The sequence below is a fragment of the Crocuta crocuta genome, unplaced genomic scaffold (genome assembly GCF_008692635.1).
Source record: "Crocuta crocuta isolate KB4526 unplaced genomic scaffold, BGI_CrCroc_1.0 scaffold7, whole genome shotgun sequence".
NCBI classification, from domain to species: Eukaryota; Metazoa; Chordata; class Mammalia; order Carnivora; family Hyaenidae; genus Crocuta; species Crocuta crocuta.
Genome location: NW_027531904.1, coordinates 8,197,305 through 8,213,375, shown reverse-complemented (window position 1 = coordinate 8,213,375; position 16,071 = coordinate 8,197,305). Strand labels below are relative to the sequence as shown.

General features: G+C 44.5%; 2 protein-coding genes across 2 annotated transcripts in view; one reads left to right on the top strand and one right to left on the bottom strand.

Annotated features, from left to right (window-relative positions):
* Window positions 1–14,505, bottom strand: part of WHAMM (WASP homolog associated with actin, golgi membranes and microtubules) — a 17,847-nt gene extending 3,342 nt beyond the window's left edge. The window contains exons 1-9 of the mRNA XM_077774275.1: window positions 14,425–14,505; window positions 13,133–13,306; window positions 10,413–10,563; window positions 9,177–9,346; window positions 8,178–8,343; window positions 6,111–6,286; window positions 4,692–4,778; window positions 4,352–4,447; window positions 4–224 (exon numbers count right to left, since the gene is read on the bottom strand). Coding sequence (XP_077630401.1) covers window positions 4–224; window positions 4,352–4,447; window positions 4,692–4,778; window positions 6,111–6,286; window positions 8,178–8,343; window positions 9,177–9,346; window positions 10,413–10,563; window positions 13,133–13,306; window positions 14,425–14,505 — 1,322 coding nt within the window. The remainder of the gene's footprint in view (window positions 1–3; window positions 225–4,351; window positions 4,448–4,691; window positions 4,779–6,110; window positions 6,287–8,177; window positions 8,344–9,176; window positions 9,347–10,412; window positions 10,564–13,132; window positions 13,307–14,424) is intronic.
* Window positions 14,506–14,677: 172 nt separating this feature from the next.
* FSD2 (fibronectin type III and SPRY domain containing 2) overlaps window positions 14,678–16,071 on the top strand; it is a 46,829-nt gene continuing 45,435 nt past the window's right edge. Inside the window, exon 1 of the mRNA XM_077774417.1 lies at window positions 14,678–15,242. Within this exon, the coding sequence (XP_077630543.1) occupies window positions 15,149–15,242 (94 nt within the window). The 5' untranslated portion in view covers window positions 14,678–15,148. The remainder of the gene's footprint in view (window positions 15,243–16,071) is intronic.

Genomic DNA, 16,071 nt, shown 5'->3' with positions numbered 1-16,071 from the left:
GGCGGCGACAGTTCCTCACTGGGTTCGGGGTGTGTTTGGTCACCAGCTGGAACGGAGCTGGGGTCGGTATTTCCAGAACAGTCCTGATCCTCACCGGTTTTTGCCTCGCTGCCTTCAGGGGTCTCCCCGGAGGACGCAGCCATCCATGGGGTGAGCCTGGAGGGCAGGTGCGGGGCCACAGCCCCTGAGCCCGGTGACTTCACTGCGGACCCGCCCGGGCGCCTCTGGCAAGGAAACACGGGGTCAGAAACCGGCCTCGAACCTTCGAAGGCTGAGACTTGGTTTAAGTGCTGTTGTTCTGAGTGGCTCCCCGTCACCCTGGACGGCCAGCCTGCCTATCTAGTCTGTACCTGCGGAGGAAGCATTCAGACCCCTGAAACACTTCTCTCCAATAAGCAGGGCAGGGGACACGCAGAGGCAAACACTGCTGTTTATGGCATGAGCAGTAAGCCTGACACGCAGCAACAGGAAGTTACTTCAGAAAACTCTGGTGAATTTATTTAAGATAGTAGGTAGCAGTGAAAAATCATAAATAGTACGAAGTCATGGAACATCCTAAGAGAGTACAGATGACACAGTGTTAAATTCACAACCACATAAAACAGCTGTATGAAAAATTCCCCGAGTGGACCTCAAAGTGATGGTTATCACGTTTCTTTTCTCTAATTTTTAGGTTTACAGTAAACTTTATAATTTAAAAACGTAAAATGTTCTGGTCTCAGGGTGCCTAGGTGGCTCAGGTTAAGTGCCAGACTCTTTTTTTTTTTTTAATGTTTTATTTATTTTTAGGAGAGAGAGAGAGAGACAGCGTGAGCAGGGGAGGGTCAGAGAGAGAGGGAGTCACAGACTGAAACAGGCTCCAGGCTCTGAGCTGGCAGTCAGCACACAGCCCGATGCGGGGCTCGAACCCACGAACCATGAGATCATGACCCAAGTGAAAGTCGGACGCTTAACCGACTAAGCCACCCAGGTGCCCCAAGTGCCAGACTCTTGATATCGGCTCAGGTCATGATTGGAGTTCATGAGTTTGAGCCCCACGTAGGGCTCTGTACTGACGGCAGAGACCCTGCTTGGGATTCTCTCTCTCTCTCTCTCTCTCTCTCTCTGCCCCTCTCCCCTGCTCATGCTTTCTCTCTTTCAAAAATAAAAAATAAACATTAAAAAAAAGAAAAAACAAAAAATAAAACATTCTGGCCTCTCAGGTTTTAGTTTGACAAGTAAAAACATAACCTTAGGAGCACCTGGGTGGCTCAGTAGGTTAAGCATCCATCTTTACCTCAGGCAGTGATCTGGTGGTTCATGGGTTCGAGCCCCGTATCAGGCTCTCTGCTGTCAGTACAAAGCCTGCTTTGGGTCCTCTGTCTCCCCCTCTTTCCCCCACTCAATCTCAAAAATAAACATTAGAAAATGTTAAAATAAAAAACCATAATCTTATATAAAATGAATCCTGAGTGGTGGGAAGGTGGTCCCTAATGAATGCACTGACTAGCCAACAGAACACATAAAATGTTAATACTACATAGCCATTAAAATGAACTAGATCTATATATATAAGAATACATCTCCATATAATTTAAGTGAAAAAAGACACTGGCAGAGGATGTTTACAATGTGACAATACTAATGTAGATTTAGTAGTAATGTATCAAAAGGACAATTCATGATACAGAATATAGGCATGCCTCATCTTATTGCCCTTTGTTTTATTTTGCTTTGCAAAAATTGCATTTTTTTTTTTTTTTGTTACAAATTGAAGGTTCGTGGCAACCCTGAGTCAGTCTATCGGTGCTATTTTTCCAATAGCATTTACTCACTTTGTGTCTCTGTGTCACATTTTGGCAATTCTTGCAATATTTCAGACTTTTTCATCATTGTTATGGTGATCTGTGATCAGAGATCTTTGCTGTTACTATTACAGTTGTTTTTGGGGCGCCCAAACTGTGCCTGGGTAAGACAGTAAATTTCACTGCCGTCTCATTCTAAGAAACGGCCCAGCCCCCACCTTCTGCAGCCACCGCCCTGATCCGTCAGCAGCCATCGACAGCGAGGCAAGACCCTCCACCAGCAGAGATGGTACAACTTGCTAAAAGCTCGGAGGATGGCATTTTTTAGCAATAAAATATTTTAAAATTAAGGTACGTACTTTTTTGTAGACCTAATGCTATTATTTGCACACTTAACACACTGTAGTGTAAAACACAGTTTTATATGCACTGGGAAACCAAAACATTCATTTGACTCGCTTCATCGTGGTGGCCTGGAGCGGAACCTGCAGTGTCCGAGGTATGCCTGTATTTCTCTCCCCCGTACATTTTTCTAAGCCTTTCCATGACAACAGGGTGATGGCAACAAGCCCCACACCTCACGGATGCTGTTGCTGGTCACGCAGCCACCATGCCGTGCATTTCAGCCATCACATGCCGGTAGAATCAGAATCCTAGAAACCCTGGACCAGGGGCTCATCCAACCGTCCCCAAACCCCAAGGACCCCTCCTGGCATCAGCGTGTCGCTGTGACCCTGGCCTGTTGGGTTCTGCCTTCCAATGCTGGGAGTCTCTCTCCCCAGGACTCCCCCAGGACACACCAAGTCCATTACCTCCTAACATAACTGCCCCTCCGATACTTAAAAACAACCTGTCAGGGCTCAACAAGTGTCACATATCAAGGGATTCACTTCTGGTCTTCTCTCTTTTCTACTTACTCCCTTCTGAATGGGCTCCGATTGGCTTTGTCCCCTGGGAGGGTAGCACTACCTTGGTAAACACAGACGCCCCTCATTCTACAGAGGACACTTCTGTTTGTACATCTTAAAAACTTCTGGGCTTTTCTGGAGCCTCTTCGCAAGTGACTGCTAGGAGGCTGGAGGAGACCCAATTCTCAAGGTTCCTCACCTGCATGTAAAGCCCACACACTCCTCCCTCCCACCCCCGCCAGAGATCCACACCTCCAAGGACCACAAAGCCCTCAGCTCGCACACCTCGGAGACAACTCGGTTCTGTTCCAGACCACCACCAATGTGAGGCCAACATGTTAGATTTTTTAATTCATCGTTGAGAGCATAGGTGGCCTGATTCTGTCACCTTCCATCGGTCTATCTGTCCCATCTCCGTGTTTGAAAGACTGATCCCTGATCAGACGCTTCGGGGCTAAAGAGCGGACTTGCACCCCCGGATCCGTTCTCCATCCGGGTTCCATTAACCAGTGCCGCGGGCCGCGGGGTTAGGAATTAAATGAGAAGGAACAGGAAGTGTCTAGCACCAGGCTGGTATGCAGCAGGTGCTCGTTAATGAGCAGAGTAGTGAGCACATCGGAAAACCAGCTGAGGTCAGCGGGTCCTGATTTATCACTCCAGTGGCCCGTTTCCTGGTTAGTAGCACGGCACACCTTCAAGGCCTGACTCCGGAGTCCTGTGTGGGAGTGGGCTGTCCTCCCTCGGGGCAGCTACAAACTTGGGTCTGTGTATGACAACAGATTTGTTTTATATTCAACTAGTTTAAAATTATTTTTAAATAAGTGGCTACTTGTTTTTAAACCTATTCACTTTTAACAGAGCACTTAACGATACTCTGTCACAGGGCTTCCTTGACTGCATTTCATTTGTTTTATTTTTTTATTTTTTTAAATGTTTAGTTTTGAGAGAGAATATGCATGCAGGGCAGAGGCAGAGAGACAGGGACAGAGGATCCAAAGTGGGTCCTGCGCTGACAGCATCAAGCCTGATGTGGGGCTTGATTCCACAAACCATGAGATCATGAGTGAAGTCAGACGCTTAACTGAGCCACCCAGGCGCCCCTCCTTGACTGCATTTTAAAGAATTGTTTGTTAGAAGTCAGCAAAAAGCAAGCTAAGGTTGAGGGCAATTTAACTGTTTTCAGTTTTTCTGTCTGGTCAACAGCGTGGTGTTGAGTCAGCACCACTGGGTCAGGAGGGGAGGGCAGGAACCCTGCTGTCTGGCAATATCAAAAACGTTAACGTGCTAACATTCTTGTTTGTTACTTCTATTCTAAAACTAATGGCATTTGAGAAACGTTCTGTGTTCCAAATTATCGGTTCACGATACAAGTCTTCATTTCTCCAGAAAATGGACGTGAAGTAATTATTTCTAGGATTTACCTCTTTATTTAATATTTTCTAATGTTTATTTTTCAGAAAGAGAGAGAGAGAAAGACAAAGCTGAGCAGGGAAGGGGCGCAGAGAGAGAAAGAGACACAGATTTCGAAGCAGGCTCCAGGCTCCACGCTGTCAGCACAGAGCTTGGCATGGGGCTCAAACTTACAGATTGTGAGATCATGACCGGAGCTGAAGTCAGATGTTTAACCAACTGAGCCACCCAGGCGCCCGTAGAACCTACCTCTTTAAACGCTCTCAGTCGCTGGAGTGTTTTCTTGCGCTCCTGGTTTATCCATTCTTTTCTCTTTCGCTCTTCTTCTTTTATCTTGTCTCTTCTCTATATTTAAGCAAACATATATTTGTCAATTTCTCAAACTAAGAAGGACAGGGTCTGTGACCCAGTGTTAGCACCTCCCCCATCTCACCCCCCGTCCCCTCCCCAGGCTGTAGGGCTGAACCTCAGGCTCCTCAGGGTCCAGGCTGGCAGCTGCCGGTCCAGGGCAGCGGAGCCCCAGTGGCCACAGATTTAAGCCAGCGAGTCCCATTACGCAAATACAAAACATCTTCTTTCGACCACTTACCATCTGGATGCTGTGATGCTGATGAAAACGTTTCATGCTTTCTGCAGCCAGTTGTAGTCGGAGCCGATGGTTCTCTCTGCACTGATCCTGGGAGAATGACACAAGTCACCTACGTGGTTCTTAATGTTACTGTAGCTACTGCTTCAAAGTTTAAAAGAAGGCACTATATTTGTGCTGTCATGTAAGGCATTCGCTAGTAGGAGTTTCTGTGGTGCCAGGGTCCTGCCTCCGCTCAGTGCTGTGATATGTGCTGACTGGCGCCTTACAGGGACCCATGGTACCCAGAGGGCCACAGCTGTGATTCAGCGCCATGAAAGACAAAAAAGCAAATCCACCAAGTGGAAGTGAGAGGACACACAGGCAGCCCCCCCTTTTTTTTTTAGCCCCCCATTCTTAAATGGCTTGTGTCCTAAGAATCTGTTTCAGTGTGATTATTTTAAACCCCTCTCTTCACATTACAACAGTACTTCCAACCATAACTTCATAACTATATCCAACCTACAAATACCTGAAAAATTATATTAAAAACTGTATTTTAACTAGGCTTAACCGTTCTTAAGGTATATTTTTTTTTTTTTTTTTTTTTTTTTTTTAATTTTAGAGAAAGCATGAGCAGAGGAGGGACAAAGAGGGAAAATCTGATGCAGGGTCCATGCTCAGCACAGAGCCTGACTCGGGGCTCAATCCCACAACCCTGCGATCATGACCTTAGCTGAAGTCAAGATTGGACACTCAACTCACAGAGCCACTCAGGTGCACCAAGGTATATTACCTTTTATGTATTCATGGAGTTTTGGGGTTTTTTTTTTAACTTTTGTCTATTTTGAGAGAGAGAGCATGGGGGAAGGGCAGAGACAGAGAATCCCAAGCAGACTCAGCACCATCAGCACAGAGCCCGACACGGGGCCCAAACCCACAAACCCTGAGATCATGACCTGAGCTGAAATCAAGAAGAGTCAGATGCTTAATCGACTCAGCCACCCAGGTGCCCCATAATCATGGAGTTTTTAAAAATTAAGGAAAAAACCTACTCACCAAATATATGTATTGAAATGAGCTGAATATTATTTCTAATATTCCACAATGATTTACAATAAATTTTAGAATTCACTATAGCTGATTATTGGAAGTTTCTACTTATTGTGATTTTAAAAATACCTGTGTATGTAACAGGCATTCAACAAACAATTGCTGAATGGATGACTAAAATCTAGAGATTATGGTAAATGCTTAAATCCTGAAAGACACAGAATCCTTTTCAAAAAAAAGTTTTATATATATATATATATATATATNTATAATTGCAGCCACTGGTATCTATAGAAACACACAAGAAACTAATGACTCTTGGTCAAAAGCCTTCTCTTGAGTAGACAAACCCCCAGGCGGGGGGGCGGGGACAGCTGCCGGCGCACCTACCTGTCTATTCCTGAGACAGGCCCTCCGGACACATATCCTACCCCGCTTAGACTCCAGGCGCCGGCACTGCCGGCTCAGCTCTTCCATCTCCAGGGCCTCGTCACCCCGCAGCCCGACAGCTTCGAGTTCCTCTGGACTTTCACATGGGTCATAATAGACAACTTCACCCTCTTTATCTAGAAACATAGTGGTGATATTTAAAACATGTTTGGTATAAAAAAATTACACATGACAATACTTTAAATGTAAGGAGAGAGTACTGATGACTTGTCACCTCATCACCCAGGGAGAACTGCTATTGACATTTGTGTGTGTGTGTGTTGTGTGTGTATGAGTAAGTGGGGGTGTAGACACACATACATACATACACACACACACACACACACACAGCCACAAAAAGCAGTAACAATGCTAAGAGGACATTTTCCATCTGATGGAAATAGAATTTCAATGGCCATGTAGTATTCTCTAATTTAAGCATTCTCTATCATTAGAATATTCCAAGTTCCATTATTATCAATTTCACCATGATGAACATCTGAACATAAAGTCTTTGCATACATTTTTACTACTTCCTTAGAAGATGAACAGTCCAGGCTCGCGGCAGCTCCAGAAAGGAAACCTGCATTCTACCAGCAGTATGTCCTTAAGGAGCCTTAAAGATACTTAATCTTGATTACATACGTATCTTTTAAAAATACATGCTAATTGTAACAAACCCGAGCTCTACAGAACTAAGTGAAATAGAAAGTGAACTTTTCTTCCTTTCCCAAACCTTTGGAAGCCCATTCCCAGAGGGAAACATTATGAACAATTTGGCATGCATCCTTCTGGATTAAGTCTTTTAACAGGATTCTTTCCTAAACATGTAAAATGCTTATAACCTGAAATTTCTGCAAAGTTTTTGAATACTCAGGATTCAATTAAATGTTCAGATTTGGTATGGCTTAACCCAGTGAGCCACCCAGGAGCCCCAAAGAGATTTTTTTTTTTCTTTTTTTACTCACAAACATAATAAGAGAAAACATAAATAAAATAGTTTGGGGATGAGGAGCATTTTGCCAAGCATAACAACAAATGCAGAAAGACTTCACCAGAAGCTGATGTGACTTCATAAAAATTAAGTATTTCTGTAAGGCAAGAGAAAGCAAATGACAGGAATTCTTTACAACATTTGACAGATAACAGAGTAACAGCCTTAGTACAGAAAGGGAACATTCCCAAGAAAAATGGGCAAAGACCAAGGATAGGCAGTTAACAAAAGAATACAGACATCCAGTACACATACAAAATCGTGCCCGCTACACTTGTGATTAAAGAAATGAAAACTACAAGACGCCATCTCCTATCAGGAAGGCAAGAATTTACAAGAATGGTATAATATGGGGAAACAGCTCTTTTCATAATCTGCTGTGGGAAGTCTTTCTGCACAACCTCGATCTACAAGGCCATTGTACAGTATGGAATTTAGAAGTCAGAAAATAATAGAAGCGAGGAAAAAATGTGTATCAAAGGACGACCATGGTGTTAGCAGGTGTGTGTCAAGATGTAAAATTTGCTCTGTCCTGGACTCAGCAGTTCCATCCAAGGAAACACTCTCTTACATGCAAAGGCGTGTAGAGGAAGGTCCCCAACTACACTGCCGTTCGCGGGAGTGAAAAGCTGGAAAGCACGATACATACGCATAATGCAATGCTGTGCAGCCATTAAAGTTTTTGATGTTTTTCTTACTGAAATGGAAAGATGGTGTGTACATAATAAATGAAAAGAGGCTACTATACAGGGTATATAGTTTTGGCTTAGAAATTGCTATTTACTTATACACATCAGCACACACACAGGGCTATGTCAGTATCTATAGATGACGGAACTGGGGTGATAACGGTTCCCTTTGTTTGCTGTGTGTGTGACAATGAAGGTATCATCTGCAGAACAGAACTTAAAAGGAAACTTCAGGAGATTTCAGTAGATGTTTTAGACAACTCAGAAGAAGTGGTAACATGGTCTTGGTATTTTCTTAGGTGTGATTTAAACATTTTAACAGACACATTTAAGTATAAATCTTACCTCTTATAAGCCTTTTAATTGAGTCCAGCTGTGTTAAAAGCAGTATTTCTTCATATTTTAATATCTCAAATTTAACCTCATATAGTTCTAATTGGACTTCATAATATTGTATTTCCAATTCATCTACAACATCTATATTTTTTTCTTGTTCTGGAAGATCTTCCATCTGGTTTTCACGGAAAAAGTAAGAGCAAGTTTAAATAATGAGTGCATTAAAAGCAACATTAGACGCATTTGAGCAATGTTCTATTCTTTGTTTAATACCAAATATAAAACTAACAGACAAGAAAAATTTTTCCATTTCATTTAATAAAACAAAATGCCTTACTTGATGTTTGTTACAAATATTTTAATTTACCCTTGAAACATACGAAAACATTTAGGTTTTGAGAAAAATAAGTGGCAGTGAGGCACCTGCGGTGTTTTCTGCTTCAAAGTCCTACCTTTAGAGGAAGAAATTTAAGTGGCTACGATCCTGGGTTAAAGTACCTTTTTATTGCCCTCAAGTTGTGCTGAAACACCGCTTGATTGATTTAAGTCTATCATCTACTTCAGTGCTGAGCTCAGTGGCATTATCAGGAGCATCCTACAATATAATATTTCAAAAACATCTTGACCGGAAGGAAGCCTCCTGCCAACCTTCCGCGGTCTAAACTCCGACCAGGACAAGACCCTGCAGTGACTGGAGTGCTGAAGCTCTGTGACAGCGTTTGGAAAGAAAGGCGAGACCTAAAAGTGTGTTTTTCTGTTATTTCAGATTTTTTTAAGTTTATTTATTTTTAAGAGAAAGAGCAAGTGAGGGAGCAAGGGAGGGGCAGAGAGACAGAGAGAATCTCAAGCAGGCTCCGCCCTGTCAACAGAGGGCCTGACGAGGGGATCAGACCCACAAAGTGCTAGATCATGACCTGAGCCGAAACCAGGAGTCAGACCGACGGAGCCACCTGGGCGCCCCTAAAAAGTATGTTTTTTTAAACAAAGTTTCATTTATCTTTGTCTTACCTTTCCCTGAATTTCGGCTCTTTTGTGATTTAAACACAACTCCTTGGCCCTCATGAGCTGCAGCGTCTCCTGGGCTAACATCAGCTTGAGTTTTTCTAGCCGGGGAGTTGCCGCAGCCCAGGCAGCCTGGCCAAACCTCTTCCCGTCCTGTTGCATTTGCTTCTGCATTCCTGTTGGATTGGAATTAGTGAGATAAAACATAATTACAACTCGCCAAAAGGGGAAAAAAATGTATCCCGAGCTAATTCTTTGTTTACCGCCACCCACATTACTTACAAAACAGTCTTTTTAAAAAAAAATGTTTTATTTTAAGGACCTTTTATTGTCGCAAAAAAATACATACATAAAAATTTTAGATACTTCATTTAAAAAAAAAGAATACATCCCGAATCTCAACTACTGGAGGTGATTATTTCTTACACGTTGATGCACATACCTTCCAGACTGCTTCTGTATCCAGCTAGACAGGCAGTTTGAACCAAAAACCAAAAATAAGCAAAAACACCCCACAAGATCATCATTCTTTTTTGTATCTTATTTCACTTGACAGACCGTGGAGGTGTCGCCATTCAGAAAAAGCAGATCTAGAGCAGCTTGCTTAATAGCCGTGTGGCACTTCACTTCATGAATGTAACTTCAGCTGGCAGCCACTCGGTGTCCTGTCTGGAGCCATTGTCAACGACGACTCAGAGATGAGACAGAAGTCCTCGCCCCCACCCCCGCCGCCTTCTGCCTCCTTGCCCTCTGCGGCTCCGGTTCCCATGAGGCTCTGCTCCAGCCCCCGTGCTCTACCCTCCTCACACCTGCCACACTCGCCAGGCCCCCTCCAGCCAGGGCGCCTGAGCAAGCACCTGTTCCCCTGCCTGGAACACTCTGCCCTCACGGCGATGCTCTCTTGGCTCCCACTGACCCTTCAGATCAGGGCAAGGGCCACTTCCCAGAGGCCCTCACTGACCTAGTGAAGGAGCCTCATTCCCCTTGGTGGCTCTCAGAGCCCCGTGCTTCCCTTCTTCGTGTGGCCAGCTGCCACTGCCGTTCTCCCTGTGTCTGAGTGAATACAGAACAAGATCGCTCTGCCCTCACCAGACTAGACTGTGCAGTGTCTCTTTGTACTTCTCCTTACACTGAATCCCCAGCTCCTAGAAAACACAGTGCCTGGTGTTCAAGAGGCACTCAAATGTTTTTCAAATAAAATGAAAATTACACACATCTTAGTATAGAATTTTAAACTGTTACCTGCTAACGCTTTTACTGTTTCTTTAAAATAATTCACCGTGATGTCCTGAATAGAGACTATAGCTTCTTCAGCCCGTCTGCTCCATTCTTTGGCTTCCTTCTGCAAGGCAACTATCCTTTTAGGACCCAGATCATCCTCATCCAAGGATTTCTACAAAAGAAGGGGAAACTGTATCAGTAAGAGAGAAGAGTCGTGTAGAGCCATAGGAAATTGAAAGGAAATTGGTTACAGGCATTATTTCAACTACTTTTATTACTACTACATAGTTGATTAAATCTGATTCATTCAACAATTCCTTACTGAGTATGAATAAGGCTCTAAGCTAAGCACCACCTAGAAGACAAATGGATGCTCGGCGGCATAAAGAAAAATAAAAATCTACTTTGATTCTGCATTACTAGAATACCATTTTCTAGAGAGGCATGCTGTCAAGTTATATTTCTCTACTAATACACAGTTGACTAGGGGCGCCTGGCTGGCTCAGTCAGAGAAGCATGCAACTCTTGATCTCAGGGTCGTGAGTTCAACCCCCAGGCTGGGTGTAGAAATTACTTTAAAAAATAAAATAGGGGCGCCTGGGAGGCTCAGTTCGTTAAGCATCCAACTTCAGCTCAGGTCATGATCTCACAGTTCATGAATTCGAGCCCCGTGTCGGGCTCTGTGCTGACAGCTTGGGAGCCTGGAACCTGTTCAGATTCTGTGTCTCCCTCTCTCTCTGCCCTCCCCTGCTCCTGTTCTGTCTCTCTCTCTCTCTCAAAATAAACATTAAAAAATGTTTTTAAAATAAAAAATAAAACTTAAAAAAACAAACAATTGTTTAAATCCCATATGTGTTGCTAGACATTCAGTATAGGCCCTGATACACAGCGTTCAAGTGTTAGCTGTTGCTACAGCTTCTTTTAGAAAGGGACACAGCAGGAAGCTTTGCAATATAATTCTTCTCTGGAGGGCAAAAATAATACAAGAGCCTAAAAGATAGTAAAATCTATATGTTCATAACTATGACATGTGCTAGTTGTCGTTCGGCATCCAATTCTTCTGCAAAGCTAACAACAAAAGTGAGGAGCCTGCTTGGGACTCTCTCTCTCCCCCTCTCTGCCCCTCCCCTGCTTGCTCTCACTCTGTCTCTCTCTAAAAATAAGTAAATAAACTTTTAAAATGTATATATATATATATATATACATACACACACACACACACACACAGGTTAGCCATCAGGGAAATGTGAATCAAAACCACAAAACACCACTTTACATCTACTCGGCTGGCTAGAATCAAAAAGACAGTGTTGGCAATCCTGTGGACAAACTGGAACCCTTATCAAGTCCTGGCAGGGATGTAAAAGGACACTTCTGCATTGGAAAACCGTCTGACAGTTCTCTGAAAACGTTAAATATAGTTACCCTGTGACCCAGCAATTCCGGATATACATCTAGGAGATATACATCTAGGAGAAATGAAAACACAAGCCACACAGAAACTTGTACACAGATGTTCAGAGCAGCACTATTCCTAATAGTCACAAACTGGAAACACCCTAAATGTCCATCAACTGCTAAACGCCTAAGTAAAATGTGCTATATCTGTACAATAATTGCTATTAGACAATAAAAAGAAACGAAGTTCTGGTACATGCTACAACATGGATAGGCCTCAAAAACTCACTGCATAAAAGGGGCCAGACACAAAGAACCACGTACTGTATGAACCCATACAAGATGAAATGTCCAGCGTGGGGAAATGTCACAGTAGCGGAAAGCTGGTCGCCCAGTGTTGGAGGAAATGGCGAGTGACTGCTAATGGGTATGGGGTGTCTTTTGGGGGTGATACAAATGTTCTGGAACTAGACAGTGGTGAATGGGTGCACAAATGAATAGACTTAAAACCACTGAATCGTACACCTTAAATAGGTGAACTGTTTGGTCTATGAATTACATCTCAATGAAGCTATTCATTAAAGAAAAAACACGCAGGAAGTAACTATCCAAATCATAAGCTTTCAGAATAATGAACAGAACAACGTTCTCCAGAAGTTTGAGTGGCATGAGTTTTATCTAAACATGATGCCATTTCTACAGGACAGTGGTGCGGCAGCGGCCATCAGTGTGTGTATGGAGGCTGGCCCAGTGCAAGGGGCAGAGATCAAGAGATCTCTCTGATCTCTTCTGACTCCAGTTGGCTGAGACCCAAGGAAAGCCTTTAAAGGCCTCTGGACTAGAGGGGTCCTTTGTAACCTGACAGGAGGTCACTGGGGTGTCTCACAGCTCAAGGAAATAAGAATGATGGCAACATTTACTAAAATTTAAATTAATGAATTATGATCCAGGGCGTGCTATTTAAAGTTTATTTTTATCAGGGCACCTGGGTGGCACAGCCAGTTAAGCGTCTGATGTCAGCTCAAGTCATGATCTCTTGGTTCATGAGTTCGAGCCCTGCATCGGGCTCTGAGCTCTCAGCACAGAGCCTGGAACTTGCTTCAGATTCTGTATCTCTGTCTCTCTCTGCCCCTCCCCCGCTAGTGCTCTCACTCTCTCTCTCAAAACTAAATAAACATTAAAAAGGTTTCTTTAAATAATAATAAGCTTGATATATCTACACTATCATCTAAACAGAAGGGTGAACCCAAAGGGCAAACACAGACTGAAACTTAAATATGATGAAAGAAATAAAATGTGACAAATAGTAGATCTGATAAAATAAAAGTATAAAGAAAACATACCAAAATATCAAGCTTACATAAGGTTGCAACTTCTCTCATATCCCTAAATGGCTGCAGCAAATACTGGAAGAACGTGGTTGCCGCCATAACTAGTTCCTGGTAGGCTTCATCTTCCTCTTGATAAACTTTCATTAATGCCACCATGGTGTGGGCTGTATCATGTCCCTGAAGGACCTAGAAAGCAAAATGTAAGTAAAGCTCAAGTATGGACAGTATTTATAAGCTCGTACCAAACAAACAAAACTAAGAAACCTTAATGTTCTAAACTTTAACTTTTTTTTATTTCTTTATTTTTGAGAGAGACAGAGACCATGCGAGTGGGCGATGGGCAGAGACAGAGAGAGAAAGAGAGAGAATCCCAAGCAGGCTCTGTACTGCCAGCGTAGAGCCTGACTCGGGTCTTGAACTCACAAAACCATGAGATCCTGACCTGAGCCAAAACCAAGAGTCAGAAGCTTAACCCACTGGGCCACCCAGGCACCCCAATGTCCTAAACTTTAAAATTTTAAATACTGATTAAATATTGAAAAGCTATTGTTCTCCGACCAAAATGCACAATAAAACAAGAACGGTTAAATCAAATCCTGGTATAGCCACAGTAGAATATCATTACTGTAATCATTCAGTAGTGTGACACCACTAACTCCTTTTATAAAACCATTTTAATATAAAAAGCTAATTCTCTATGTAGCTTGAGAAGATGTAATTAAGATTTTGAAATGGGACTGAATTCTTCTCTCACACCCGTCTTCTGCAAAAGAATGCACAGAGGGGCCCTCAGTCGGTTAAACTAACCTTAGGCTCTTAATTTCGCTCAGGTCATGACCTCACTCTTCTGGGTTTAGCCCTCCCTCCCACCCCATTGGACTTTGCGCTGCCAGCCCAGAGCCTTGCTTGGGATTCTTTCTCTCTCTCTCTCTCTCTCCACCCCACCCCGTCCCTCCCTCTTCCCCCACTCTCTTCTCTCAAAATGAAACATTAAACAAAATTCAAAAGAAGGCAGAAAAAATCATCCAGAGTAAGAATGGCCTATAATGAGAACGGGCAAGGCGTCAGAGCACTACTCTTGGGCACCCACAGTACACTGGGCGCACACACGCCGTATTTTCTCCTAAACCCTCCGCTGAACTTGTGGTCCCCCTCCCCTTAAGTGCTGAAAGTTTACCAAGGAATGAAGTGTTCGGTTCCCCGAACGACCTCCTTTAAGTCTAAAACAGCACTCCTGTCGCTATTCCAAATGGGTACCTAAAGCTCACGCCCCCTCCGCTCCCATTTGACTGAGTCTGCGCTACGTTCACCGCCTTCCTCCTAGAGGCCCCGTGGGTCTCCGCTATTCCTGGTCCCTTCTTCCCAGGACCTGGAAGCGTTTCCATCTATGCGTGTGGTCGGTCCCCACGTGCACTACGGGACGTCCCCGGTTCCGCGTTCCCCGAAGACGCACACGACAGCCGGCTCCGCCAGCGTTTTCGGACAACGAGGTCGGCACCGAGAATGGAGCCCGACCCGCCCGCGCTCGCCGCGGACCCAGCCTCGCGGCTCCGCGANCTCGGCAGCCAATGGGGAAGGTCGGAAGTCTGTATCCGTCCGGGCCGTCGGAACCCAGCGCTGTCGCAACCGCTTCTGGGGCCCGAGAATTACCTCTATTGCCCCACCTCGTCCACCTTTGTACCTAGTGATGTAGGAAAAGCGAGCGAGTTCTCGCCTCCGCCTCCGCCTCCTGCGGTTAAACTTCGAACCTGCTGAGAACGGGGACCGGCGGTGTCTCCTCGCCCACCGGGGCGCTGGTGAACACGCGCTCGAGAACGGTGCAAACTTGCTGGAGGCCACACGTTAGACCAGACGTGAGGAGTTATTCCCGGAGGGCCTCTAAGCTCCGGGCACTGGGTAAAAGCCACACATTTGTTGTTACCAATTCTACAAGCTCTCACGGGGCGTGTGCTGGGGGCCGTGCAGGGGGGCATCCCCCCCAAAAATCTCTTTCTCTCTGCCTTCAAAGCGTCCCATGTCCCAGCCAGCATGTTTAAATACGATGTGTTCCCACTCTTCATTTTACAGCCAAGGAGACCGAGACCCAGCGAAGAAACGTGTCCTAACACGCACAGTCAGGCTGGTAAGACCACCGGCTGCTACCCAAGACCTGTTTCAGGAAGTCGGGATGTCTGGTTTGCACGCGGGGATGGCATGGGACTTGGAGCTGGTCGGGTTCATGGCCTCGCCTTTCTGTCCCGGAAACGCACAGTGTAGACGGAGAAGCAGTGTATGTCAAGCTTCCATCCTGGGAGTGCACCAGGGGGGGGGGTGGTTCGGGGAGGGAGGGGGCGGGGGGAGATGCCCAGGACGCCGCGAGGAGGAGCCCTTCACCAAGACCAGGCTCCTGGGGGCCAGATTCGGGAACAGAGAGAGCTTTTGAAGGTTCGGAGCTGGGAAAGCAGGGAATTAGGTTTGCACTTGCCCTTATGCCCAACGACAAATCAGGGCCAGCCTGAAGCAATGGTTAGGGCATCTCTCCCCACCGAAGATGATCAGGGCATCTAGAACACTCAGTGGAATGTAGCTTTAAGATCTAAAGTGGCCTGTTTGAGCTCCTCACCTTTACTGCCACGAGGGACTATGGGGCTGTGGAGTCCCGACCACTACTCTTCGCAGTCTTCTTGGAGAAAGAAGGGATTTATTTTTCCCCATTTTTACATATATTGTCTTAGTTAATATGATTTACTTATAATTCTTTTTAATTTAAATTTTAATTAACATGCAGTACAATATTGGTTTCAGGAATAGAATTCAGTGATTCATCACTTATGACAAGAATTCCTTAATAGTCTGCTTTATTATCTTTTTTGTATATTCTTTACCATATGTCTTTTTATTGTATTTCTTTATACTATTTTATCCTTTTAAGTAGTCTTTCTATTTTCTCTGTTAAAATGACACTAACAGGC